The sequence below is a fragment of the Ornithorhynchus anatinus genome, chromosome 2 (genome assembly GCF_004115215.2).
Source record: "Ornithorhynchus anatinus isolate Pmale09 chromosome 2, mOrnAna1.pri.v4, whole genome shotgun sequence".
Lineage (NCBI taxonomy): Eukaryota > Metazoa > Chordata > Mammalia > Monotremata > Ornithorhynchidae > Ornithorhynchus > Ornithorhynchus anatinus.
Window position 1 is genome coordinate 21,729,008 of NC_041729.1, and position 26,606 is coordinate 21,755,613.

The 26,606-nt window shown below is 49.5% G+C and overlaps 1 protein-coding gene across 1 annotated transcript; it reads left to right on the top strand.

The window, feature by feature from the left end:
* Nucleotides 1-1,595: 1,595 nt before the first annotated feature.
* Nucleotides 1,596-26,270, top strand: PES1 (pescadillo ribosomal biogenesis factor 1). The gene is made up of 15 exons (XM_029058337.1): nt 1,596-1,678; nt 4,955-5,034; nt 6,355-6,508; nt 7,903-8,012; nt 14,059-14,230; nt 14,323-14,412; nt 19,501-19,617; nt 19,818-19,895; nt 20,549-20,638; nt 20,788-20,915; nt 22,071-22,196; nt 23,894-24,078; nt 24,559-24,713; nt 24,943-25,104; nt 25,665-26,270. Exons 1-15 carry the CDS (start codon nt 1,655-1,657, stop codon nt 25,749-25,751), a joined length of 1,758 nt encoding a protein of 585 aa, XP_028914170.1. The 5' UTR covers nt 1,596-1,654; the 3' UTR covers nt 25,752-26,270.
* Nucleotides 26,271-26,606: the final 336 nt, after the last annotated feature.

Genomic DNA, 26,606 nt, shown 5'->3' on the forward strand with positions numbered 1-26,606 from the left:
TCCATTCCAAGCGCTCAGTCCGGTGCTCTGCACATGGTAACCGCTCAATAAATACAATTGAATGATGTGTATATATCTATGATTCTATTTATCTACCTTGATGGTATTGATGCCTGACTACTTGTTTTGTTTTGCTGTCTGTCTCCCTCCTTTAGACTGTGAGCCCGTGGTTGGTCAGGGATGGTCTGTTGCTGAAGTGTCCATTCCAAGCGCTCAGTCCAGTGCTCTGCACATAGTAAGCGCTCAGTAAATACGACTGAATGAATGATGTGTATATATTTGATTCTATTGATGCCTGACTACTTGTTTTGCCGTCTGTCTCCCCCTTTTAGACTGTGAGCCCGTCACTGGGCAGGGATGGTTTCAATGTGTGGCCCAAGTGTCCGTTCTAAGCGTTCAGTCCAGTGCTCTGCCACATGAATGATGTGTATATATGAATCTATTTATCTATCTTGATGGTATTGATGCCTGACTACTTGTTTTGTTTTGCTGTCTGTCTCCCTCCTTTAGACTGTGAGCCCGTGGTTGGTCAGGGATGGTCTCAATCTGTTGCTGAAGTGTCCATTCCAAGCGCTCAGTCCAGTGCTCTGCACATAGTAAGCGCTCAGTAAATACGACTGAATGAATGATTGTGTATACATCTATGATTCTATTCTGATGGTATTGATGTCTGACTACTTGTTTCGCTGCCTGTCTCCCCCTTTTAGACTGTGAGCCCGTCGTTGGGCGGGGATGATCTCAATGTATGGCCGAAGTGTACAGTCCAAGCGCTCAGTTCAGTGCTCTGCACATAGTTAGCTCTCAATAAATACGATTGAATGAATGATGTGTGTATATCTATGATTCTATTTATCTATCTTGATGGTATTGATGCCTACCTACTTGTTTTGCTGTCTCCCCTTTTAAACTATTAGCCTGTTGTTGGACAGGGATGGTCTCAATCTGTTGCCAAAGTGTACATTCCAAGTGCTTCGTCCACTGCTCTGCACATAGTAAGTGCTAAATAAATACAATTGAATGAAGGATGTGTATATATCTATGATTCTATTTATCTATTTTGAGGATATTGATGCCTGACTACTTGTGTTGCTGTCTCTCTCCTATGTTTAAACTGTGGGCCCGTTGTTGGGCAGGGATGGTCTCAATCTGTTGCTGGATTGTCCATTCCAAGCGCTCAATAAATAGGAATGAATGAATGAATGAATGAATGAATGAATGAATGAATGAATGAATGGCAAAAAGGCCCGGCCCAAAGCCTGGCAACTGAGGCCAACCCGGCTCATCCCAGCATGCACCGGGAAGCATGCTCTCCTCCCCCTCCCCCCCGGCCGCGGCCTCCCCTCAGGCCCCGGGCCCGGCGCGGGTGGCCGCCGTACTGCCTGAAAGGCGACGTGGTCTCCCCGCCGCCTTTCTCCGAAGCGAGAGGTGCGGAGAGGGAGAGGCCCGGCTTCCGAGCCCGGATCGGGGTGTGATTCTCCCGCGGCGGGTCCGTGCTGTGGGGGCGGAGGGGCGGAGGGGCGCGACCCAAACCGGCGGCGCTCGGGGCGGCCCCGGAAGTGGGGGCCTTGGGGGTCCTGCGGGCGGCACGTGGGGGAAGGAAGGCCAGCGGCCCTGGTCGGGACCGGCAGCGCCGAGCCAGCCGCGGCACGGCAGCATGGGAGGCCTCGAGAAGAAGAAGGTAAACGCCCCACCGGCCTCACTCCGCTCTATTAGTAATAATAGTAATAACGAGGGGATTTGTTAATTAATAATGATGATGGCATTTGTTAATAATGATGATGGCATTTGTTAATCAATAATAATAATGATCGGATTTGTTAGTAATAATGGCATTTGTTAATCGATAATAGTAATGATGATGGGATTTGTTAATGATGGCATTTGTTAATCAATAATAATAATAATGATTGGATTTGTTAATTAATAATGATGGCATTTGTTAATAATAATGATGGCATTTGTTAATCAATAATAATAATGATGATGGGATTTGTTAATAATGATGATGGCATTTGTTAATCTCAGTGGAAAGAGCCTGGGCTTCGGAGTCAGAGGTCATGGGTTCGACTCTCAGCTCTGCCACTTGTCAGCTGTGTGACTGTGGGCAAGTCACTTCACTGTGCCTCAGTTACCTCATCTGTAAAATGGGGATTAACTGTGAGCCTCACGTGGGACAACCTGATGACCCTGTATCCACCCCAGCGCTTAGAACAGTGCTCTGCACATAGTAAGCCCTTAACAAATAACATTATTAATAATAATGCTGATGGCATTTGTTAATCGATAATAATGATAATGGGATTTGTTAATCAGTAATAATAATGATGATGGGATTTGTTAATAATCAATAATGATGATGGGATTTGTTAACCAGTAGTAATAATGATGATTAGATTTGTTGATGATGGGATTTGTTATTATTTAATAATGGTATTTGTTAATGATGATGAAGATGGGATTTGTTAATTCATAATAATAAAGTTGGAATTTGTTAGTTAATAATAATCATTGGATTTGTTGATGATGGGATTTGTTAATAATAATAATAATGATGGGATTTGTTGATGATGGGATTTGTTAATAATGATAATTATGGGATTTGTTAATAATGATAATGATAAAGATGGAATTTGTTAGTTAATGATTGGGTTTGTTAGTAATGATGATGGGATTTGTTAATTAATAATGATAACAATAATGATGGGATTTGTTAATGATGATGATTGGATTTGTTAATAATGATGGGATTTGTTAATACTGATGATTGGGTTTGTTAATAATAATGATGGGATTTGTTAATAATAATGATGAGATTTATTAATAGTAATAATAACGATAGGATTTGCTAATTAGGGGAAGCAGCGTGGCTCAGTGGAAAGAGCCCGGGCTTGAGAGTCAGAGGTCATGGGTTTGAATTCAGGCTCTGCCACTTGTCAGCTGTGGGACTGTGGGCAAGTCCCTTAACATCTCTGGGCCTCAGTTACCTCATCTGTAAAATGGGGATGAAGACTGTGAGCCTCATGTGGGACAATCTGATTACCGTGTATCTCCCCCAGCGCTTAGAACAGTGCTCTGCACATAGTAAGCGCTTAACAAATGCCAACATTATTTTTATTATTATTATTATTAATAGTAATAATAATGATGGGATTTGTTAGAATCCATGACCTGTGACTGCCAAGCCTTGCTCTTTCCACTGGGATGTGTTACTTCTCATTACTGAGGCACAGAGAAGTGAATAATCATAATTATAATGGTGTTTGTTAATAATAGTGATGGGATTTGTTAAGCGCTTACTATACGCCAAGCACTGTTCTAAGTGCCGGGGGAGATCCAGGTCATCAGGTTGGTCACACGTGGGGCTTCCAGTCTCAGTCTCCATGTTACAGATGAGGGAACTGAGGCACAGAGAAGTGAAGTGACTTGCCCAGAGTCACGCAGCTGACAAGTGGCAGAACCGGGATTAGAACCCCCGACCTCTGACTCCCAAGCCTGCGCTCAAATACCACCCTCATCATCATCATCATCATCATCATCATCATCATCATCATTATTACACCTTAGAGGGTTGTTAAGAGGTTCCTCTGACTACTTTTCCTGCAGGCGAGGGCGAAGGACATGGCTTATCCGCCCCATCCGGGATTCCCCGGGGCACCCGTTGGAGAATGAGCTTGTTGTGCCACTCCCAGCCAGAATAATAATGTAATAATGTTGGTATTTGTTAAGCGCTCACTGTGTGCAGAGCACTGTTCTGAGCGGTGGGGAGATACAAGGTAATCAGGTTGTCCCGGTGAGGCTCACAGTCTTCATCCCCATTTTACAGATGAGGTCACTGAGGCCCAGAGAAGTTAAGTGACTTGCTCACAGTCCCTCAGCTGACACGTGGCAGAGGCAGGATTCGAACCCCTGACCTCTGACTCCCAAGCTCGGGCTCTTTCTACTGAGCCACGCTGCTTCTCTGCTTTACTTCTGGCTGAGGAAAGAGAACGTAGTGCGGTGCCGCAATTTAGACTGCAAGTTCTTTATGGACAGGGAACGTGTCTGCCAATTCTGTTGTACTCTCCTTAGCATTTAGTACTGTGCTCTGCACCCAATAAACGCTCAATAAATGTCAGTAATTGACTGACCCCGTCACAGAGTTCCTCTAGCCTCTTGCCACACAATAAATCACTGACGATGGAACGGGTCTAGGGTCTAGGCTCCGGGGATCGACGCATCGTGGCTCAGTGGAAGGAGTCCGGGCTTGGGAGTCGGAGGTTATGGGTTTAATAATAATGTTGGTATTTGTTAAGCGCTTACTATGTGCAGAGCACTGTTCTAAGCGCTGGGGTAAACACAGGGGAGTCAGGTTGTCCCACATGGGGCTCACAGTCTTAATCCCCATTTTACAGATGAGGGAACTAAGGCACAGAGAAGTTAAGTGACTTGCCCACAGTCACACAGCTGACAAGTGGCAGAGCTGGGATTCGAACTCATGAGCCCTGACTCCAAAGCCCATGCTCTTTCCACTGCGCCAGGCTGCAGTTTGAATTCCGGCTCTGCTACTTGTCAGCTGTGGGACTGTGGGCAAGTCACTTAACTTCTCTGGGCCTCAGTGACCTCATCTGTAAAATGGGGATGAAGACTGTGAGCCTCGCGTGGGACAACCTGATTACCCTGTATCTACCCCAGAGCTCAGAACAGTGCTCAGCACATAGTAAACACTTAGCAAATACCAACATTATTATTATTAATATTATTAAAGTAATTCATCCCATTTACCCATTAAGGATGATGAGGTTATTCAGGAGCTCAAAACACATGGAAGTGAGATAGTATTAGGGTCACAGAAAGCCTGTGTCCTGTCCCCAGCCCTCTCTCCTAATCCCTTGGACTTCTCGACCTGAAAAATGAACTCCCTTAGGCTTGCGCGGAAACTAACAGTTAATGAGCGTTTGTTCCTTTTTCTGCCCAGTACGAGCGAGGATCCGCCACCAACTATATCACCAGAAACAAAGCCAGGAAGAAGCTGCAGCTCAGTCTTGCGGATTTCAGGTAAGAAGCGAAGGACGTCGGGGAAGGTGAATCAGTTGGATCAGTTGTATTTATTGAGCACGTTCTGTGTGCAGTGTACTGTACTAAGCACTCGGGAGCGTGCATGATGACAGAATTGGTAGTCATGATCCCTGCCCACAACAAGTTTACAGTCGGATGGTGGGGGTAGGATGGACAGCCCAGTAACCTTGACTCCCACATTCCCAAAGGCCGGGTTCCCTTCATCCGTGATTTTCAGAGTGATTGTGGAGCAGGGGTAGTTCTGATAAGTGATAAGGTCTGATAAGAAATCTATAGATTTGTTTGCATTAGTCATATCAACCTCCTCCTCAGCATATTATCAGAGTATCACAAAGTCCCCAGCTGGACTCATTTAGATTTTTGGTGACACTGTCTAGTGGAGGTGCTCAACACTGTGCTGCCCTGAAGAATAAAAGGGAGTCTAGCTGTAATCCACAGATTGGGTAATGGGCCTGTGAACCCTGGAGCGTCCTGGGTAATAATAACGATGGTATTTGTTAAGCGCTTACTATGTGCCAAGCACTGTTCTAAGCGCCGGGGTAGATACGAGGCAATCAGGTTCCCCCACATGGGGCTCACAGTCTTCATCCCCATTTTACAGATGAGCTAACTGAGGCACAGAGAAGGGAAGTGGCTTGCCCAAAGTCACACAGCTGATCTGGGAGTAGAACCCACAACCTTTGACTCCCAAGCCCCTGCTCTTTCCTCTAAGCCACACTGCTTCTCTGTAACAGATTCATTCTTTCAGTTGTATTTATTGAGGGCTTTCTGTGTGCAGAGCACTGTACTAAGCTTTTGGGAAAGTAGAACAATAAACAATGAAATTCCCTGCCCACAATGAGCTCACAATCTAGGTTGGGGGAGACAGACATCAATACAAATGAAGTTACAGATATGTACGTAAATGTTGTTGGGCTGGGAGGTGGGGAAGAGCAAAGGGAGCAAGTCAGGGTGACGTAGAATTAAAGCTCACCAAACCAAACGGTTGGGAGGAACTGGGTTCTAATTCTGATTATGCCATTTGCCTACTTTGTCACCTTGGGTAAGTCACTTTTCTGTGCCTCAGTTACCTCATCTGTAAAATGGAGACTTAGACTGTGAGCCCATTTGGCTCACGTGGACTGTTCGTTAAGTTGACCCAAGTGTTTTTATTAGTTGTTTTGCTTTCTACAATTGGCGATAGAAGTTGGAGAGTTGGTGGAACAGTTTGGGCCGTGGCAGGGCTCCCTGTAATCCCTCATCTCAGGATCTTGGAGGACTAGTGAGAAGGCTGACGTGGATTTCTCTTTACTGCTCCAGGCGCCTGTGTATCCTGAAAGGGATTTATCCCCATGAACCTAAACACAAGAAGAAGGTTAACAAGGGCTCCACGGCAGCCCGCACCTTTTACCTCCTCAAGGACATCAAGTTTCTACTTCACGAGCCCATTGTTAACAAATTCCGAGAGTATAAGGTATCTCCGGCTCTTGCGGGGGATTTGGGGGTCCTGATTGGTTGGGTTTCCTGTCCTCCTAGAGGATATCCTCGGTTTGCAGGAGTCCCACCTGCCGCCCTTTAGTTTTCGGAGACTTGTCGTCTTCCTTACTTGCCTCATAAGAAGAATACCAAAGTTTTGCGTCTGAGGGTGGGGTGGGGTGTGTGTGCGCGTCTTTCCACTGTGGAGGGAAAGTTAGGTGGAGTGTATGGGGCAGGTAGGAGTTCAGTATTAGATCCAAGGGGCTTGGGGTGGGACCTTCATCCAATTGTACATTCCAAGCGCTTAGTACAGTGCTCTGCATATAGTAAGCGCTCAATAAATACTGTTGAATGAATGAAATCCTGAAGGCCAGCCAGGTGGTGGTAGTCAGACCCAGATTCTGGGAGGGGAAGACCGTGACTCTGGAGCGGGTTCAGAGGAGGCCTGGGGTCCTCCTGGGGAAACATTCTAGGTGTGGGTGGGTCTGACAGACTGGGACAGAGCGGCACGTTGGGCTGAGTGCTTGGAAAGAAGGGAAGAGCGGAACTAAGCGGGAGGGAAATGTTGGGGCAATGAGGGTGGAGCTGGGGAAGTTCCTGCCCGGTGATTTCTCTTTGACCTTTAAAGCTGTGGGCGAGGGCATCCAGGCCTAGAGGTAGGCGGCGGGGACACTGGGGGCTGAGAAGGGGACTTGGGGTCTGGAACGGTCAGTGGGGGCTTTGGGCACGGGAGCCAATTAAGGGGGTAATAATAGTTACGGTATTTGTTAAGTGCTTACTACATACCTAGCACTCTTCTAAGTGCTGGGGTAGATGCAAATTAATTGGGTTGGACACACTCCCTGTCCCACATGGGACTCCCGGTCCTAATCCCCATTTTACAGGTGAGGGGACTGAGGCCCAGAGAGGGGAGATGATTTGCCCAAGATCACACAGCAGGCAAGTGGCGGAGCTGGGATTAGAACCCAGGTCATTCTCCCGGGCCCGAGCTCTATCCACCAGGTCATGCTGCTTCTCCTGCAGAAGCCAGAGACAGGACTGGGTTGTAGCAGATCGGGGTAACGTTGAAGTGGCAGAATCTAGCCTGGATTCTGAAGTCCTTCCAAGAGGGAAAAGCAACATGAGACTGGCAGTGAGGCCTAGCTTTGGGACACAGGACAAGTTACTTAACTTCTGGGTCTTTTTTTCTGGTGTGGAAGGTGGGAATGCTATCAGTTTTTGCTCCCAGGAAGGCTGAGCGACTTTAAGGTCTTCTGCTGCCTAAGGAAACAAAAGACAGATCCCAGGGGGCTTCCGGGCTTTGCTTTTTCAGATTCTCAAACCAAGGGTTCTCCGGGTGGTGTTAGAAAAGCCGTTTCCACCACTCTGATCCGTTCTGCCTTCTGCCCTCAGGTGTTTGTCCGGAAGCTCCGAAAGGCATATGGAAAAAGCGAATGGAACACCGTGGAGCGCCTGAAAGATAACAAACCCAGCTACAAACTTGACCACATCATCAAGGAGAGGTGAGCAGGGCATCTAAGAGGAGAACTGCGGCAAACACGTCACCTGGCCTGCTAACAGTCATGGCTTTTATGGTGGGCTTACTAAATGCTGAGCCCCGGAATAGATAGGGGATAATCAGATTGGGCCGTGGGGCCCAGTTCTTGAACCCCATAGTCCCAAAGAGGTGGGGAGAGCAAGTATTATCCCCATTTTACAGATGAGGAAACTGGGGCCCAGGGAGGCTTAAATGACGTGCCCAAGGTCGCAAGGCAGGCCGGACCAGAGCCAGGCTAGAATCTGGGTCTCCTGAGTCCCAGGCTCCTGCCTGGGCTCTTCACACAAGGCCTCTGGTGTGGCCTGACTGCTCGAGCTACAATGTGCTCCCGGAGCACAAACCTGTGGTCAGATCTGAGCCGCCCACTCGGGACCTTGACCGAAGGAGGGAAATCTCGCTCGATCATCTCGTATGATATTCAAAGTTCCAAGTGTCTGCTGGGTGTCTGGAGCATCCTGGTTCAGGGGGACTTGGGACCATCGTGCATCTTAGAAGTTCTGGCCACCTGTAAATTTCAGTTACGGGCGGTGATGTTTTTCCACGCTTCCTTCAAAAGGTTAGATGATCCAGCAGCGACCGGGTTGTTTCTTAATTAAACTAAAAGCGTCCAAATTGCTCTGCCGAGCAGAGAGGCGTAATCAACCCCTGGTAGACTGTAAACTCCCTGAGGGGGATTGTGTCTACCAACTCAGATTGTGGGCCTCTCAAGGGACAAGATCCGTATGTTTCCCAATTCTGTATTCTTTCCCAGTGCTTCATATAGTGCTCTGCAGACAGTAGACAATCACTCTTCCCCACTTTCAAAGCCTTATTGAAGGCACATCTCTTCCAAGAGGCCTTCTCTGACTAAGACCTCCTTTCCTCTTCTTCCACTCCCTTCTGCACTGCCCTGACTTGCTCCCTTTATTCATCCCCCCTCCCAGCCCCACAATACTCATGTACATATGTGTAATGTATGTATATTAATGACTGTCTCCCCCTCTAGACTGTCAGCTCGTTGTGGGCAGGGAATGTGTCTGTTTATTATATCGTGCTCTCCCAAGCACTTAGTACAGTACTCTGCATACAGTAAGTGCTCATTACATACAATTGACTGACAGTAAGGGCTTAATAAACATTATTACTACAACTAATTCCTACTCTAGTGTACACTTCCAAGCACTTAGTACACAGTATGCATTCAATAAATACCCTTGACTGATTGAATAAATTAGAGGAAGTGTAAGATGTATACAGCAATCATATTTGTTGAGCGCTTACTGTATGCAGAGCACTGTGTTAAGCGCGTGGGCTTGTACAGTGTAACAAAATTAGTAGACACGTTCCCTGCCCGTGTTTTTCCCGGCTGACGGCCTAGATAGGTGAGTGGACCTGTTGTTAGGTGATGCAGAAATGCTGAAGTGGCAGGTGTGGGGGGCTACAACCCCGGGAGGGTGAGAGAATAATCAGGGTAGACCTCTTAGCAGTGTGATTTCAGAAGGACTTTGAAGATGAAGAGAGCTTGTCTCTTGGGCTTGAAGTGTGAGGCACTTCCAGGCAGGGGGAAAGGCGAGAGCAGGAAATCGGCTGTGGGGGAAATGGAAATAGGGCATAGTGGCGGGAACAAAGAGTGCAAGGTGGCAGAAAAGAGAGCGGATGGGTAGGAGGGAAAGAGCTGATTGACAGCCTTAAAACAAACGGTCAAAGGTTCTCACTTGATGAGGGGAGGAATGGACAGCCTTTGCAAGTTTTGAGGAGTTGGGCGAGGTGGAGAGAATGGATAAAGTTTTGCATAGCACTCGTGTACATGTACTTCCTCTTCAATATTAAATCAATCAATGGTATTTATTGAGAGCACACTGTGTGTTATAAGTGCTTGGGAGCATACATTGGAGTTGGTGATAGTAGTTGGTAGTAATAGTGTTTGTTAAGTGATGCCTGTACTAAGCATTGTTCTGAGTGCTGGGAAAGAACACACATTTGGGAATTAGACATGGACCTTGTCCCTCGAGAGGCTCCCAATCTTAGAAAAATGGTCAGGGTGGCAAAGTGAAGTATGAACCAGAGAGGGGAAGACTGGAGGCTGGGAGACAAGTGAGGAGGCTGAAGAAGTAATCCAGCCAGGATATGGGAAGTGCCTTGACCTGTTTATTGGTCTTTTGGATAGAGAAGGAAGGATTGGAGCTTGGAAATGATGGGGAGAAAAAACCGATAGGATTTGGCAACAGTTTGAATCCAGGGGTTGAAAAGGAGGACGTACGAGAGAGTGAGTCTTGCGGGGCGCTGCCGAGGTGGTGAACTTCTGAGATGAGAAGGATGATGGTGGTGTCGAGGATGATGGGAAAGTTAGGCGGAGGAGAAGAATCGGGAGGGAAGACGAGAAATTCAAGTTTTGGACATAATGAGCAGGAGGTGCTGGTGGGCTGTCCAGGTAGCAGGGTCCTGCGGCGGGGAGGACATGCAAGATTGCACAGAAGGAGAGAGGTCAGGGCTGATGGGGCAGATTGGGAGTCATTGACACGGAATGGGTAGCTGAAGCCAGGAGAGAGGGAGTGGATGAAAAGTGAAAAGAGAAGGCCACCCCCAGTTGGGGTGAGAAGTAGAGGAAGAGAACAGCTGGAGGAGTAGGAGGAGAGCTCAGACCTCAGTCACATCTGAAGATAAGGGGCATTTTGCTGCATTACATGAAGGGAATCCATCAAGCAACCAGAGTTCCTGGCATGGCGACCTACGATCAAACTCCTATTGTTGCAAATGGAACACCCCGTGGGGTCACACTACTTTTTTTTCTGCACTCTCACCATAGGCAGTGTCCTCTTCGAGCTGAAGGACAACTCCACTACCGCTCCAGTTTTTCCCGATGGGAACTCCCAGGTCCCTTCTTGCTATTCTTATAGCATAAGAGTTGCTTCTCTGATGTAGGAAACCTGGTGTTTTCATTCATTCATTCAATCAAACATATTTAACGAGCGCTTACTGTGTGCAAAGCACTGTACTAAGCGTTTTAAGCCTCACCCTGACCTACCCCAATAGCGCCCGGTGTTCTATCCAGACAGGCGGGTCTCGTCCAGATAATGTGCCCTACTTTTGCCGCCTCCTTCCATCCCAACATGCATTCTGCAAGAGCCGGCTGACTGTAGTTTTTTAGTTGTTGTACTAAGCTCACTGCAATAAGCACTGGGAAAAAAGCCCGGGTGAGAGTGCAGAAAAATAGCCCTCCAGGGGCTGAGAATCTAAAAATTAAGTGGAAACGTCTGGTGAAAGATTCATTCAGTCACTGAGTCGGATTTACTAAACACTTACTGTGTGCAGAACAGCGGTCTAAGCGCTTGGGAAAGTATAATACAGCAGTAAACAGTGACATCCCCTGCCCACAATGAGCTCACAGTCTAGAGCGGGGGGGAAGATGAAATGAGATATATATTAATAATAATGGTATCTAAGTGCTTCTAAGTGCCAGACACTGTACTGAGTGCGGGGGTGAATATAAGCAAATCGGGTTGGACAGCCCTGTCCCACGTGGGGCTCACAGTCGTAATCCCCATTTTCCAGATGAGGGAACTGAGGCACAGAGAAGTGAAGTGACACTGCCAAGGTCCCAGAGCAGACACTTGGTGGAGTTGGGCTTAGAACCCGGGTTCTTCTGACTCCCGGGTCGGTGCTCGATCCGTTAGGCCGCGCTGCTTCTCGAAAAATAATACACGAGGAGAAGTTCAGAGTCCAGCGGTAAAGAGGACCGGTTGCTACCTCAGCATGTTGCCCGCCCAGGTCACCGAGGATGGTCCATGAAACTGTGCCCCGTGGTCATTGTTTCAGCTCAGGGTGACACCGGGTCGCCCAGAGGAGGTTGGATGTAGAACCACACCTGGGTCTCGGATATTTGCTCACCCTCAGCGGGACGGAGCGGTCGGTCAGTTGTACTTCTTGAGCGTTTACTGTGTGCAGAGCACTGTACTAAGCACCTGGGAGAGTACAGTCCTGGCTCTGCCACTTTTCTCCTGGGAGTCACTTATCTTCTGTCCCTCAGTGACCTCATCTGTAAAATAGGGATTGAGACAGTGAGCCCCACATGAGACAAGGACTCTGTCCACCGTGATTTGCTTGTACCCACCCCAGCGCTTAGTAGAGTGCCTGGCACATAGTAAGTGCTTAAATGCCATAATCATTATTATTACAATATAACAGACACAATCCCTGCCCACAGTGAGCTTACAGTTGAGGGAAGGAGCATCTTGGGGCAAGCCCAGGCCCCTCCAGGGAAGGGTGCCTCATTCTTCCCAAGTGCAGGGCGCTTTGAGCCCCAAGATGTAACTAGGGTGATTTCCTAACTCACGAGTGTAGAGGAGACCCTGGATTACATCTTGACCCCATAATAATAATAGTAATATTGATGGTATTTATTAAGCGCTTACTGTGTGCCAGGCACTGTACTAAGCGCTGGGATAAATACAAGCAAATCTCTTTGGACTCGGTCCCTGTCCTAAGTGGGCTCACGGTCTCAATCCCCATTTTACAGATGAGGTAACAAAGGCTCAGAGAAATTAAAGGACTTGCTCAAAGTCACACAGCAGACAAGCGGCGTAGTCAAGTTTAGAACCCGTGACCTGTTGACTCCCGGGCTCGGCCTCTATCCACTGTCCCATGCTGCTTCTCCGACCTGCTGGGCTTGGGTGGGGAGGCCAGGGGGCACTCCCAACCATGTGCAGACTGACCACCGCAACGCGTCAGAGCCCCGATGACCCCCATCCGTTGCTTGAAATCAGGTTGGGCTAGATCCCACCCTGTTATGCTGGCTCCTCTCTATTATCCATTATTTAGAAGCAGCACGGCTTAGTGGAAAGAGCCCGGGCTTGGGAGTCAGAGATCGTGGGTTCTAATCCCAGCCCCGCCACTAAGCAGCTGTGTGACTTTGGGCAAGTCACTTCACTTCTCTGTGCCTCAGTTCCCTCATCTCTAAAATGGGGATGAAGACTGTGAGCCCCAAGTGGGACGACCTGATCACCCTGTATCTCCCCCAGCGCTTAGAACAGTGCTTGGCACATAGTAAGCGCTTAAAAACCATCATCATCGGTATTATTATTAGCGTGGCTTAGTGGAAAGAGCCCGGGCTTGGGAGTTAGAAGTCGTGGGTTCTAATCCTGGCTCCGCCACTTATCTGCTGTATGTCACTTAACTTCTCTGGGCCTCAGTTACCTCATCTGTAAAAATGGGGATTAAAAAATGTGAGCCCTATGTGGGACAATCTGAGCACCCTGTATCTACCCCAGCGCTTAGAACAGTGCTCTGCATATAGTAAGCGCTTAACAAATGCCACTATCATTATTATTATTATTATTATTTGATCTGCCTCATCTGTTCCAACAACCGTCACCTGGAGGCGCCCACACATACAGGGTTTCCACCGTGGCACTTCCCCTAAGAGATTAGAGGAAGATGGGCTTGTGCCCGTGGTGCTGATATGCAGCCTGCCCAACAGAAGGCAGTGCTGTAATGCCACGCCCCTCAGGGCTGGCACCACCATCTTTTGGAGCGACAGGTCTTTTCGAGAGAAATAAAGGGGGTAAGAATCAAATGTTCCCAATTAGACCTCAGCGAGAAGGACAAGATCTAAGACACTACCCAAACTCCCTTCTACATCACCCGACTCGCTCCCTCTCTTCTTCCCCCTCCCCACAACACTTACGAGCACATCAGTAATTTATTTATTTATATTAATGTCCATCTCCCTCTCCTGCCCCCCCAGAGTGAGCTGTGGGTGTGTGCCGTCACAAATTTATGGTGGCTGGATGGCTGTTTTCATGTAGACTGTAAACTTATTGTGGGCAGGGAATGTGTCTGTTTATTGTTGCGTTATACTCTCCCAAGTGCTTAGTACGGTGCCCTGCACACAGTAAGCGCTCAATAAATACTGCTGAAAGAATGAATAAGGTGGGAAATTAAGGTGAGAGAAAGGGGACCCCGTGGATTTCCTGAGTCCTGTGAGATTCTCCTTCACCTGTCACCCTCTTGTCCTTCTCCCGCCCCGGTGCCAGATTCCCGACCTTCATCGACGCCGTGCGGGATTTGGACGACGCTCTGTCCATGTGCTTTTTATTCTCCACCTTTCCCCGAACGGGCAAGTGCCACGTGCAGACCATTCAACTCTGCCGCCGTCTGACAGTGGAGTTTCTTAACTACGTCATTGCCTCCCGCTCCCTGCGAAAGGTGAGTCCGGAGTCCTCTTGCCTTTTCCCCTTCCTCTTTCCCCCTCTCCGCATCTTCTCTTGCTCAGTATCCTCCATTTCCCATTTCCTCAGGTGTTTCTGTCCATCAAAGGGATTTACTATGAGGCAGAGGTGCTGGGGCAGCCTGTCGTGTGGATTACACCCTATGCCTTCGCCCACAATGTGAGTATTTCCACTCCTCGCCCCACCTGTCTTGGTCTTGGTCGTCTGCAGTGTTATTTGTCGGTCTCAGTTGGAGAATAGTAATAATAATTGTGCTTTTTAAATGCTTACTATATTACCAGGCCCCATACTAAACGCTAGGGTAGATTCAAGGTCAGCAGGTTCCACATGGGGCTCACGGGTTCAGCAGGAAGGAGCACAGCTATGGCACCCCCATTTTGCAGATGGGGAAACTGAGTCACAGAAGAGTTAAATGAATTGTCCAAGGTCCCACAGCAGGTAAGTGGCAGAGCCGGGATTAGAACCCAGGTCCTCTGACTCCCAGGCCCGGGCTCTTTCCACTAGGCTGTGCTACTTTTCCCAGTTCCGGTAAACCGCTGGGATGTGGGACTCTCTCCTGGGTTCACGTGATCGGCTCCTCGTGTCCTTATTCTCCTTGTCCTACTGACTCATTTTATCAATTGACCAGCTCCTTTTTGGGGTGGGGAGAGCTTGGAGTTTGGTTCTGCAGAGGGTAAAGGGCATTTGGACAGAAGCATTGGAATGGAGCCTCCTGTCAAACATTAAATTGGGAGTCTTGGGAGGAGGGCGTCATAAATAGCTGAGGGCTGAGGAGCAGCAGCAGCAGCAAACACGCCCACTCCTATAGTCATCCTTGCTAGTCCAGACTCTCCCTTATCTAGAAACCATCTTTACTTCCTAATCCCATAGAGGGAAGGAGAGTTCATGGTGTAGAGGAGAGGTTTCTAGGGCTCGTGGCTGTTTCATTTTGCGGCACCTTGGGGTCCATTTCCTATAGGCCCGGGAGTTTTCGGCGGATGACTGCTGTATCCCCTCCTTCTTCCATCCCCTCCCCCCACCACTTGGAAAGCTCAGACACTTCCTTTGTGCGAGCTCCTTCTCGTTGGTGAATGGGGAGCCTTTGTGGAAGGGTCCAAGAGTTAGCCACCCAGCTGCTTGGGGGAGGGGGGAATAAGTTTATTCTTCTCTGCTCCCCGCAGCTTCCTGCCTTCCCCCCGAGCAGTCTTCCTGTGCCACCGCTGGGCTCAGGCTAAGGGAAGGAGGTTGGCGCCGGAGGTTCCGGAGGAGCTTTATGCTCGACATCTTTTGCTGGTACAGAATAATCCGTGGTCCTCGAGGTGATCCCAGGAAGGCTGCCGCTGGAACCCGGGCCTCTCGTCCAACTTTCCAAACACTGTCGATGGGAAGCCTTATTGGTTCTTCCTCCGTAATGTTCCATCGGTCAACCTCTTCCTGCGTAGCACATCAGCTCCAAGAGATTAAGCTTTCTCTTCCTCGGCTCCCTCTCCCTTCTGCATCATCTGTGCTCTTGGATCTCTACTCTTTGGGCCCTGGGTACTCACCTCCCCCTCGGCCCACGGCGTGTACGTACATACCATAATTCGTGTTCATGTCCATCTCTGCCTTTAGACTCTAAGCTCCTTGTGGGCAGGGAACATGTCTACCAACTCTGGTATATTGAACTCTCCTGCTGCGCACAGCCAAATGCTCAATAAATACTATTGATTGATCCAAGACTCATCTCCCGGTGGGGCTAAGTACCACCACCTCTGTACTGGGCTACCTCAAGTCTCTCCCCTCTTCAGTTTCTTGGCGCTAGCTTATCAGCTGCACTCCCTGCCTTGGGATCTTCATCAAATCACATACCCTCCCTGGGTCTCAATGTTCTCATGTGTCAGATGGGGGGGGTAACAGTGCCCAACTGTAAAAGACTGTAAACTCGCTGTGGGCAGGGAATGCGTCTGTAACACTGAACTCTCCCAAGCGCTTAGGACAGCGCTCTGCACACAGAAAGCGCTCAGTGAATATGACTGACTGCCCATTCGGAGGACTAATTGAAGTACTTGGTGTGAAAGTATTTTGGAAAAATAAAGTCCTAGTCAGATTCAAGTTTAATAATAAAAACTTATTGACTGGAGTGCACTGCCAAATGACTGCTCATGTCTTCTACACTCAGGTCCTGGCCTTTGACTTCAAGACTCACCGTCAGCTCAGTTCCTCTCCCCTCGTCTTGTTTGTTGCCTTGCCCCAAACACCTCTTTTAACAGTCCCTCACACCTGTCTCTCGCTTTCAGTGTACTGCTCATTCCTTAAAGAATATGAGAATAGTTTAGTCAGTCTCTTGGCGGTTGTGGATTTTGGATTTGGGCCTGTGCAGTTAGGTGTACCCAAACTCACGGCTGGGCAGACTCTGGCCCCAACCCAACTCCCGCTGTCTGCCTTTTCTTTGGTCACCAGCCACTGCCCCTTCAGTGGCTGGGTGGCCAGGCCGTTGAAATTTAGGGTTAATCCTCTTTTGTGGGAGCTTCTGTAACCGGTCACCCGCACATAACAAGGGAGGACCGTATTCATTTTCAACATCGTGTGCCTTGTTTCTGCCATTTGATTCTAAAGCCTTCAAGGGCAAGATGTTCCAGCATTCTGAACGTTATAATGCGTGATCCCCAGATGTCTAGTGTAGCACTACGCCGAGTAGGTGCTCAAAATCACAGTCAACTGACTGGATTCGGAGCTCCACTTCGCTCTGCTTTTCCTGCCTTAGCAGGATCGATCCCAACAACAAGGGAGGGGTGAGCTTACATCGTGTCTTTCTCTGGCCTTAAGGAATCACTTCCCTGTTTTCTGGATACTTTCTCCAAAAGGGCCCAGCCTTGTTTTCTAGACTCTTTTGCGGAAGCTTGTAGGTTCCTGTTGTTTCCCTGTTGCTTCTAGTTTGTCATCAAAGAGGCTGCACAAATCTGCACTTCCAGGCAGCAGTTCCTGGAGCTCTTCAGAGAAGCAGCATGGCTTTGTGGCTAAAGCACGGGTCTGGGAGTCAGAAGGGCATGGGTTCTAATCCTGTCTCCGCCACTTGTCAACTCTGTGATCTTGGGCAAGTGACTTTACTTCTCTCGGCCTTGGTTACCTCATCTGTAGAATGGGGATCGAGCGTGTGAGCCCCATGTGGGACTGGAACTGTGTCCAACTCGATTTGCTTGTATCCACCCCAGCCCTTGTACAGTGCCCGGCACATAGTAAGCGATTAATAAACGGCATAATTATTATTATTATTCTCCCCCTTCTTTAAGGTCTTGGAAGAGTACAATACAACAGAGTTGGTGGACACGTTCCTGGACCACATGTGAGCTCGTCTTTAGACTGAGCTCGTTATGGGCAGGAATATGTCTGCCTGTTGTTATAGTGTCCTGTCGCAAGTGTTTAGTACAGTGCTTTGCACACACTAAGCGCTCGGTAAATACAATTGAATGAATGCGCTTAGAGTCTAGAGGGCGACACAGACATTAATGTAAATGTGTAATTTGTAGTATACAATTTGAAGATATGTACATAAGTGCTGTGGGGTTGAGGGTGGGGCGAATAGCAAACGACCAAAGGTCACAGATCCAAATACATAGGCGATGCAGAAGGGAGAAAAAACCAGGAAAAAGAAGGCTTAATCAGGGAAAGCCTTTTGGAGGAGATGTGACTTAAATGAGGCCTTGAAGATGGGGAGAATGATGGTCTGCCGTATATGTCGCGGGAGGGATTTCCCGGCCAGAGGGAGGACGTAGGAAAGGGGTCGGCAGCAAGATGGATGAGATGCGGCACACAGCAAGCCGGAATTAGTGGAGTCAAGTGTGAGGGCTGGATTGCGGCCGGAAATCAGTGAGGTGAGGTAGGATGAGGAGAGCTGGATTGGGTGCTTTTAAAGCCCATTGGTATGGAGTTTCTGTAGGATGTGGAGGTGGGTGGGCAGCCATTGGAGACTCTTGAGCGTGGCGACACGGATTGAAAGTTTTTGTCGAAAAGTGATCCATGTAGCAGAGTGAAGTATGGACCAGAGAGGTGGGAGGCAGAGAGGCAGATGCGGTAGTCAAGACGGGATAGAATAAGTGCTTGGTTCAGCATGGTAGCATTTTGGATGAAGAGAAAAGGGTGCACTTTAGCAGTGTTGTGAAGATAGAACCGGCAGGATTGGGTGGCAGATTGAATATATGGGTTGAATCAGAGAGATGACTTGAAGACAGTGCCAAAGATACAGGCTTGTAAGATAGAGAGGACAGTGGTATTGCCTACAATGATGGGAAAGATGGCGAAGATTTGGGTGAGAAGATATGGAGTTCAGTTCTAGGCGTGTTAAGTTTGAGGTGGTATCGATGGTATTTATGGAGCACTTACAATGTGCAGAGCAGTGTACTAAGTGCTTGAGCTGTTGGTGGGACTTCCAGGTGGAGATATCCCAAAGACAAGAGGAAATGCGAGATTGCAGAGAAAGAGAGTTCAGAGCTGGAGATGTAGATTTGGAAATTATCCACATAGAGATTGAAGCAAATGAGTTCTCCAGGGGAGTGGGCATAGATGGAGAATAGATAGGGACTTAGAATTGAGCCTTGAGGGACCCCCATTGTCAGAGAAAAACCAAGAAGGAACAGTGAGAGAGATAAGAGGAGAACCAAGAGAGTGGAGTGTCAATGAAACCAAGGTTGGGTAAAGTTTCAAGAAAGTCTGCAGAGTCAGAGGCAGCTGAGATGCCTAGGAGGATTAGGCTAGAGTAGAGACCTTTGGATTTGGCAAGAAGAAAGTCACTGGTGACTTTAGAGAGGGCTGTGTCCATAGATTGAAGGGGGAGGAAGGCAGATTGGAGGGGATCGAGGAGAGGAACTCGAGAATTTTGAAGAGGAATGGTAGGAAGTTGGGGAACTAATTGGAGGGAGCTGAGGGGTCCAAGGGAGGGTTTTTGGGTTTTTTTTAGAATAGGGAATATGTAAGCATGTTTGAAAGCAGTGGGGAAGAAGTCACTGGAAGATGAATGGCTGAAGATGGCAGGCGAGGAGAGAAGAAGGGAAGGGGTGAATGTTTTAAGAAGGTTAGAAAGGGATGGCGTCAGAAGCACAGGTGGAGAGCGTGGATTTAGAGAAGAGGTGAAAGGTCCCTTTTTGAGTTACTGCAGGGAATATAGTAACCTGGTGGGTCCCTCGTGGGGGGTGTCTTGGGGGGCTGGAGCCCCTCAGCCTCAGCTCCTTCCTTTTCCTTCCCTCTCCCGTAAGCCTCCCTTCTGCTGCTGATTAACCCTCTTGTCCCTCTCAGCACCCGACAGATGTGGATTACAGAGTCATGGCCACCTTCACAGAGTTCTACACCACCCTCCTGGGCTTCGTCAACTTCCGCCTCTATCAGAAACTCAACCTCCAGTACCCTCCCAAGGTAAGGTGCATCTGCGCGGCCTGGGCCGTGACCTCAAGAGTCCAGCCCTGCCCATCAGCTCCCCACTCGCAGGCGCTGGGGCCCGCAAGCTGGATTCTGGATAGGAATCTGGTCTCTAAAAGTGATTGTGTCAGGGTCTCTTCCTTCCCAGCGGGGCTGTCTGGGCTGCTGTCGGTCTCATGCTCTCCCTTTTTTTCCAGCTCGAGGGTCAACTAGAAGCAGGGCAGAAGAAAATTGAAGAAGAGACATATGCTATGGACTCTGAGAGCTTCTTGGAGGTGAGACCTCTGGAGGACCGGCTGGACCCTTTTAATACTACTACTAATAATAGTAGTTGTGGTATTTGTTAAGCGCTTACTATGTGCCAGGCACTGTACTAAGTGCTGGGATACATACAAGCAGTTCAGGTTGGACACAGTCCTTATCCCATGTGGGGCTTCGATTTTTCAGATGAGGTAACTGAGGCCCAGAGAAGTGAAGTGACTTGGCCATGGTCACACAGCAGATGTTTTGTACATTTCCTCCGTGCCCGTGAGCACAGCTTCCTCCTTCCCAAATGTTCTCTGCCTTTCTCTAAAGCAGCAGGCCCAGTCCTTCTGGGGGTTTCCTTTGAGACCGGATGGGCCAAAGAGTCAAGGCCTTTTTTGAAGTGCTTATTACAGTGCCCTGCACTCGATAATTCCTTGAGTACCGTGACTTCATTGATTAATTTATTTAAACTGATGTATTCCCGACTGAACTGTGCTTTAGAGAAGAATTGATCACTGTAGCTCTCTCTTTGGTTGGGGAAGGTCTTGCTTGGCAGACAGGGAGGAAGGGAATCCCATGTTCTTCCATTCACTTCCCATGAGCAAGGAAAACTACATTCCCCTGGAACGCGCGCCCCGTGTTCACCCCAGTTCATCTTTCATTCCTCCTTTTTCCTCTCCAGAAACTGTCGGCTCTGAGTGCCAGCCTGGCTCGGGTGGTGGTGCCCGCTGCAGACGAGGAGGCTGAGATGGATGAATTCCCCATAGACGGGGTAAGAGCAGCCAGGCCTGGGGGCTGTACTGGCCCATGAGTTCCAGGGGATGCTTCTGTTTCTGCCCTCTACCTTTAAGCAGGGTGTGGGATGGGAGTCATAGAATGCCAGCTTCTCCCCTGGGTCCATCATCATTTCTGTCTTGACAGGAGAGTGGCGAGCAGGAAGAACAGAGGAAGGAGCAGCTGGCAGTGGAGAAGCACAAGAAACTGTTTGAGGGATTGAAGTTCTTCTTGAACCGGGAGGTGCCCCGGGAGGCCCTAGCTTTCATCATTAGGTGGGTGAGGGTGGGGTGAGGGGTGGACGGAAAGGGACGTGCTCCCCAGTTTTGACTCCTCGTCGCCTCCAGCCCCCCTCGCCTTTGAGTCCCCTGAGCAGGAGGCTGAATCTGAACTGTGTTGGGGTTTGGTTGGACTGGAAGACTGTCCTGTTCATTTGCAGGGAAGATGTTGGAGTTTCCCAGGATGCCCAGGAACCTAGGGTTGTGAGGCCTTTTTCCTGGTGGTTTGTGGGCAACAGCCCACTTTTCTCTCATTCCATCCCCCTCATTCTTTCATTCATTCAGTCGTATTTATTGAGTGCCCCTCCTGTCTGCCCATTCCCCTTAACACATACACACACGTAGCGCTTTGCCCAGCCTGAAACGATACCGGCTTCAGAGTTGGTCCAGCAGAGACTGGCAAAATAGTAGTGGGGCTCTGCCAATCTGGGAATGAGCTAGACCAGACAGACATTCTTGAAGTAATGCCCCCGGTCGTCCTTGTCATGCCATTCACCTGCCATTTGGCACCCTTTTACACACTTTATCCACATACATTCAGATCTAGTCTTATTTTCTTTTAACTGGTGCAGTTCATCAGTTTGTCTGCTCATCTTACCCATGTGATTGTAAGCTTCTTGAGGGTGGGAATCGTGTCTTCGATTTCTTCAGTATATCCCCCCAAGCGTCTAGTATATTGCTTTGAATCCAGCAGGTGCTTAGTAAATACGGTTAATCCTGATACTTCATAGTGCCTCTGGGGCAAGTGGTGCTGAGCTACAGTAATGCCCAGAAGGGTGTTTTAGATCATTTTTGGTGTGGCCTGGCTCACTGGCCTAGCATGGCCTGACCTTGCCTTGGATGCCCAAAGGGAGCTCCCAGGGCAACTCCTTGGTCCATCCAGGTCTGGCTGTGTGGCCATCCTGCTCCACAAGCTTGGAATCTGCAGGGTCCATCTCAAGCCTGTACAAGATTCTGCTCCTCCATCCCTCCGAGCCCCCTTCCTCCCCCTCCACCCCCCCATTGCCCACCTTTTGGTTGGGGGACAGGAAACGGCAGGTAGACATTGACATGGGGAGCTCCGCAACCTGGAAGACTGTTCCAAGCCAGGAAACCTTCTACTTAGGTTTCCCTCCTGCCAGCTTCTCAAGGATCTCACTTTTTTCTCTACAGGAGTTTTGGAGGTGAAGTGTCTTGGGACAAATCCGTGTGTATTGGGGCTACATATAACGTCGATGACCCCTCAATCACCCACCAGATTGTTGACCGACCTTCTCAAAAGACGCCTGTGATTGGCAGGTAAGCTTCATTTTGAGGGGGTGCTTGTGTGTGTGTTTACGAGCATACAGGAAAGATGAAACATGCCCCTTGCCCCATCCTCTCTCCATCTCCCTCAAATATCTGATGCAGCAGAGCCCTCTCTTCTCCCTCTGTCCCAGTTAATTTAAAGGTACTCTGGCCTAGATTGACACTTGAGATGGGACTGTCTTGTCTAAAGTTGCATTCTAAGAGGAAATTACTGGGTCTGAGCAGTGCTTTAATGATGCAAAGCACTGAGGTAGATACAATATAAGCAGGTCGGACACAGTCTCAGTCCTCCCTGGGGCTCACGGTCTGTAAGCCCGGGAGAATGAGCCTCTTCTGTCCCATTTTTACAGATGAAACTGAGGCCCAAAGATTGAGGCACTTGCCCAGAGTCACACAGCAGGCAAGTGGCAGAACCGGGATTAGAACCCCAGTCTCCTGACTCCCAGGCCTGTGCTTTAGCCAGGACAGGGTCCTAAAAGGGGTCGTTAAGCCCATGTCCTCCTAAATACAAGTGTACCTGACCACTGGTGCCAGCCATACTGATCAACAAACCAAGTTGTGGTCTTCACGTCAGTGGAACCAGTTGCTCACATTTGTTGAACAATCTTTTTATAGTCAAATTCCGTAATGAAAAATTGAATGTACATGAATTTAAAAAATGCAAGCATTTAACTCTCTGGACTTCAACCTCCAATTCATGGGGAAGAGGGGGTGGAGAGTGAGAGAATATAGGAAATTTGAGAATTATAGTTGGAGAAAATAAGTTGTGCAGAAAGCCAGAGACTGAGAGGTAGGGGAAGACTCAGGGCTCAAAAACAGCAGACTATTCTGTGTTATAGGCCTGCTTGGGAGAGGGATTGGGCAGAGGGTAGGTTTTAGATCATTCACCCTCCTTGGGAAATTGCTTTTTTATATAGTGATTTTAGTCAAATGTGATTCATTCATTCATTCAGTCATATTTATTGAGCCCTTACTGTATGCAGAGCACTGTGCTAAGCGTTTGGGAAGTACAATTTAGCAATGAGTAGAAACAGTCCCTGCCCACAACAGGCTCACGGTCTAGAAGCGGGGAGCAGTGAGGGGTTCCGAGAGAAGAGCAGCATGGCTTAGTGGAAGGAATAGGGGCCTGGGAAACAGAGGACCTGGGTTCTAAACCCAGCTCTGCCATATGCTTGCTTGGGCAAGTTCCTTAACATCTCTGTGCTGCAGTTACCTCATCTATAAAATGGAGATTCGATACCTCTTCTTACTTAGATTGTGAGCCCCATGTGAGACAGGTACTCTGTCTGACCTGATTATCGCATATATTTCCAGGGTTTAGAACAGTGCTTGACACATAGGAAGGGCCGAAAAGATATCACAGTTTATAATAATTATTATCTATTAGCCATAATGGGTGAGCTGTGGGTGTATACCACCACCGGTTTATGGTGGCTAGATGGCTGTCTTCCTCTAGACTCTAAGCTTGTTATGGGCAGGGATTGTGTCTGTTTATTATTGTATCGTACTCTCCCAAGCACTTTACATAGTGCTCTGCACACAGTAAGTGCTTAATAAATACTGTCTTACTGTACAGTCGACTGACTAGCCGACTCTGTTAAGCGCCTTGAGGGGAAGAACCGCGTCTGTTGTGTATCATGTATCCCGTGCGCTCTTTGGGAACGTCCATTCTCCCGTCTGCCCGGCAGGTACTACCTCCAGCCCCAGTGGGTTTTTGATTCAGTCAACGCCCGGTTATGCCTTCCGGTGGAGGACTATTTCCCCGGGTTGCTCCTACCCCCGCACCTGTCACCTTTCGTAACCGAGAAGGATGGAGACTACGTCCCCCCTGAAAAACTGAAACTCCTGGCCCTGCAGCGAGGCGAGAACCCAGGTAACTGGTGCCCAGCAAGGGGCCAGCGCGCTCTCTTTGTCTCCCTAGTTTTGAGTAAGAGTTCTGCTCCCCCTCCCCACCACTCTCCGGGCCAAGTGTTTCTGCTCCTCACAGTTTGCCCTCCGATGGGCTCAACCTCTCCTCTTCGAAATGACCTCTGGGAAAGAGGTCATGTGGGGAAGATGTGGCAATCCTGTGGGTCTGTCTTGGCCAAGGTCATCCTTGGTAGTTGGAAGCTTGCTCTTCTCTAAAGGTTGGGTGGAGGTGGGACAGAAGTGGGTGGGGTGTTGTATTATCCATTTAACAAGGGTTCACTAAATTGGTGGCAGTGCCCCATCCTGGGCCTGGTCTCAGCCCTTGGGGGCCTGTGAGCTGAGGGAGTGGGTAGGGGTGGGAGGTATCGTATCCAGGGAATTGAGGGTGCTCTGCCCCTTGATTCATGCCTCCCAAGCTACAGAAACCAACCATGTGTTTTTGTAGAAGTGGAGGAGGAGGATGAAGAAGAAGAGGAAGAGGAGGGGGAGGAAGAAGAAGAGAATGAAGACTCCAAAGAGGAAGACGTTGAGGAGAATGATTCAGAGAAGGAGGATGAGGCGCGTCTGAAGGTGATGGAAGAACAGAGGTCCCAGGGAAAGGTACGGAATGCAAGCCTCCTGGGAACTAGCCCACCCCGGGCTCTCCTGTTGGAATTTGTCCGGGCTGAGGGTTGTGGGTTTGCCGCTGCCGTGTGAACCACGGGACCTCACCGTACTGGGGGGCCCAGGAGGATCTTCTCTTGCGACCTGGTGGGCAGTCGGAGGGCGAAAGGTGTGGGTGCCTGATTGCGGGGGGCCCCGGGCTCACTGGCTCCATTTCTCTTCCAAGACCCCAAAAGTAACGGCGGGTGCGGTGAAACTGGAGGATAAGCAGCGATTGGCCCAAGAGGAGGAGAGCGAGGCGAAGAGACTCGCCATCATGATGATGAAAAAGAGGGAGAAGTACCTTTACCGGAAGATCATGTTTGGCAAGAGACGCAAAGTCCGCGAGGTGTGTGTCTTTGTCTTGGTTCCGTTAAGGGGGTTGAAAGTGTGGTGAGGTGGGAGTCAGGGAGGAACAAGGAGGTGAGCTGGATCCCCTTCCCTTTTATTCATTTATTCAGTTGTATTGATTGAGTGCTTACTGTGTGCAAAACACTGTACTAAGTGCTTGGGAGAGTATAACCTAACAACAAGTTGACACATTCCTGCCCACGATGAGCTCACAGTCTTAATATGAGGATTGGGGACTTGACGGTGGGGGCCAAGGGCCTCCTTGTGGTAGGGTTGGCCATGGTGGGGCAGACCCTCAAGCGCTGAACTCTGGGGGACTGGGCTTCACTTGGGAGGAGAAGAACCCCACGCAGGTCATTCCCTCCCCCGGTGGCTGCCAAGGCAACGCACCTCTCTCCGTAGCAGCCGGGCTCAGTGCCCTTAGGTGGTCACTGGGAATCTGAGAGGAGAGTCGGGGCCCTGCCCCGCCACCCTGAGCCTGGGGTTATTTGGAGGTGTCCACTTTCCCTTCCCTCCCTGACTTATCTCTCTACCCTGCCACTTCCGTCTTCCTCCCAGGCAAACAAACTAGCTGAGAAGAGGAAAGCCCACGATCAGGCGAAGAAATCAGAGAAGAAGAAATCCAAGAAAGCTCGGCGGGAATGAATCCCCAGGGTCCACAGAGACCCCCGGGTCCCATTCTGTGACTGTGCTAGGGGCCTGAGCCGACAACCACAGCTTCAGTGCTCCTGGACGCTCACCCTTCTCCCTGCACATGTGCTTGTCCTCCAGCCTGGGGGTGCCCGACGTGGGGGGGGCCTTCTCCCTCAGACATCCCCCACTCCTGGGTTGGGATGAGGAGAGGGCCCTGCTTTGCGCTTTCCTTCCCCTTAGAGTGGCTCCAGGTTGGAGCTCTTGCCTGGAGTCGGGATGGCAAAAGGGCCTGGCAGAGGAGATGCCAAACTACCCATTTCCCTGGGTTCCAGGAATGGAATTCGTGCCCCTCTCCCCCTTCCCTCATGTAACCCGGCAATGCTGCGGGAGAAGCCAGCCCCAAGGGGCAGAGGAGAGGCCTAGAGCGGTCTGCTGCCATTTCTTGGCATCCCCTGCCTCCATGGGGGCATCTAGTCTGTCTTATACGTCGGAAAGATTATTGTTATTAAACATCCATTTTTTCGCAGCCAACTTGTGTTCACAGACTAGCCTGGGATGAGGCGCTCTCCGTGCCGCGGGGCCTTCCTCCCCAGACAGCGGAGCGGTGGGCACCGCACTTGCATGGTCGAGCTGAGCTGGGATCGCCCAGGAGAGCGGCGACTCCCCCCCGAGGAGACCTGTCTTCCCTCTCGGCTCTGCTTCGCCCTGAGGTGGAACCACACCCTGTAGCCCTGGCTCACCCTTAGGCAGAACATCAGGGACATGGCCGTCGACACGGGGCAAAGTTCCCGTCGGGAATTTTGGGTTGGAGGAGGACTGTAAAACCAGACTGCAGTTTTTAGTGTCTTCTAGGCTCTTGGGAGGTTC

Excerpts from the sequence above, each read along its gene's own strand:
- PES1 (XM_029058337.1), top strand. The coding sequence starts at position 1,655 with ATGGGAGGCCTCGAGAAGAAGAAG. Across the intron at positions 6,509-7,902 it reads ACAAATTCCGAGAGTATAAG|GTGTTTGTCCGGAAGCTCCG; the intron begins GTATCTCCGGCT and ends TTCTGCCCTCAG. Across the intron at positions 20,639-20,787 it reads ATGAATTCCCCATAGACGGG|GAGAGTGGCGAGCAGGAAGA; the intron begins GTAAGAGCAGCC and ends CTGTCTTGACAG.